The following is a 1,521-nucleotide window of genomic DNA, read 5'->3' on the forward strand; positions in this document are numbered from 1 at the left end:
CTGGACAAACTTTCCTCATTCCTGAAGAAGGGCTTATGCCCGAAACGTCGATTCTCCTGTTCCCTGGATGCTGCCTGACCTGCTGCGCTTTTCCAGCAACACATTTTCAGCTCTGATCTCCAGCATCTGCAGACCTCACTTTCTCCGCACAAATCCTCCAACCCTGGCAACATCCTTGTAAATCTTCTGAACTCTTTCCGAAAGGAAGGAGACCAGAACCGCACGCAATATTCCAAAAGTGACCTAACCAATGTCCTGTACAACCGCAACATGACCTCCCAACTCCTGTACTGCTATGAACCTGCACTCCAAGGTCTCTTTGTTCAGCAACACTCCCTAGGACCTTACCATTAAGTGTACGAGTCATGCCCTGATTTGCTTTTCCAAAATGCAGCACCTCACATTTATCTAAACTAAACTCCATCTGCCACTCCTCAGTCCATCTGATCAAGATCCCCTAAACATAAATGTGTACTTACGTACGTTCATGCATTTGAGAGACAGGGCACCTAGGAACCACAGACACTCGTCTCCTCGGCGTATCTGAACTAATGTTGTCTTGCAGCTGCGGAGACACTGAGCCCTTGGCTGTACTGCTCTCAGGATACTGAGCCCCCTCTTACCGCACACAAGAGACACTTAAAACAACAACCCGTATCCCCGGGGAGACCCCATCCCCACAATGAGTACCCTCCTCCTCTGCCGTACACCGGGAAAGGGGGGGGGGGGGAGAAAGAGGTTGAACGACACCGGGCACTCCAAGCCCACCCCAGTCTCACACCGAGCTCCCGCTCCCGCAGACCGAGCAACGCCAAGCCCCCCCTCCCCCCTCGCGGACGCCGAGCCCTCGCCCTTTCCCACATCCCGGGAATATAACTCTTTGGCGACAGCGGCCTCTGCCAGCCCCGACACCGGCGGAAAGTACGGCCCCGCTCCCCGCAGTGAGAGCCGCAGCTGTGCCCAACTCGGTAATCCCTGATGCCCAGCCCAGCCCAGCATCACTGACTGACCTGAAAATTATCCACAGGAGCCCCGGAACCGTCACAACTAGACAAGATGGAGCCGCAACCGGAAACGGAACTGGGAGCCACCACTTCCGGCCAACTAGCAGCGGGCGCACAATCAATGAACGAGGAGAGCGGGAGCAGAAGGGAGTTTGCAGAGCCAACAGTAATATATACACCATCAACATACAAAACTAACAGTATTATACTATACATGAAAAGCAACAACATCGTATACATATAAAACCAGAGTTAAAAATCACACAACACCAGGTTATAGTCCAACAGGTTTAATTGGAAGCACACTAGCTTTCGGAGCGACGCTCCTTCATCAGGTGATTGTGGAGGGCTCGATCCTAACACAGAATTTATAGCAAAAATTTGCAGTGTGATGTAACTGACATTATACATTGAAAAATTGATTGTCTGTTAAGCCTTTCATCTGTTAGAATCACAAAACCCATTTTTTTAAAGTTGCATTCTCGGGTTAGCTGTTAACAATGGTGATAGTGAGACA

At 50.6% G+C, this 1,521-nt stretch overlaps 1 protein-coding gene across 4 annotated transcripts in view; it reads right to left on the reverse strand.

The window, feature by feature from the left end:
- Nucleotides 1–1,301, reverse strand: part of dync1i2b (dynein, cytoplasmic 1, intermediate chain 2b) — an 87,296-nt gene extending 85,995 nt beyond the window's left edge. For 2 of the 4 annotated variants that reach the window (XM_043693646.1, XM_043693647.1), the window contains exon 1: nt 1,011–1,300. In XM_043693646.1, coding sequence (XP_043549581.1) covers nt 1,011–1,192 — 182 coding nt within the window. In that variant the 5' untranslated portion in view covers nt 1,193–1,300. Of the gene's footprint in view, nt 1–1,010 lie in introns of all 4 variants that reach the window. The other 2 variants (XM_043693645.1, XM_043693648.1) reach the window with 2 other exon arrangements.
- Between the last annotated feature and the right edge of the window lie 220 nt (nt 1,302–1,521).

The sequence above is a fragment of the Chiloscyllium plagiosum genome, chromosome 7 (assembly GCF_004010195.1).
Source record: "Chiloscyllium plagiosum isolate BGI_BamShark_2017 chromosome 7, ASM401019v2, whole genome shotgun sequence".
Classification (NCBI taxonomy): domain Eukaryota; kingdom Metazoa; phylum Chordata; class Chondrichthyes; order Orectolobiformes; family Hemiscylliidae; genus Chiloscyllium; species Chiloscyllium plagiosum.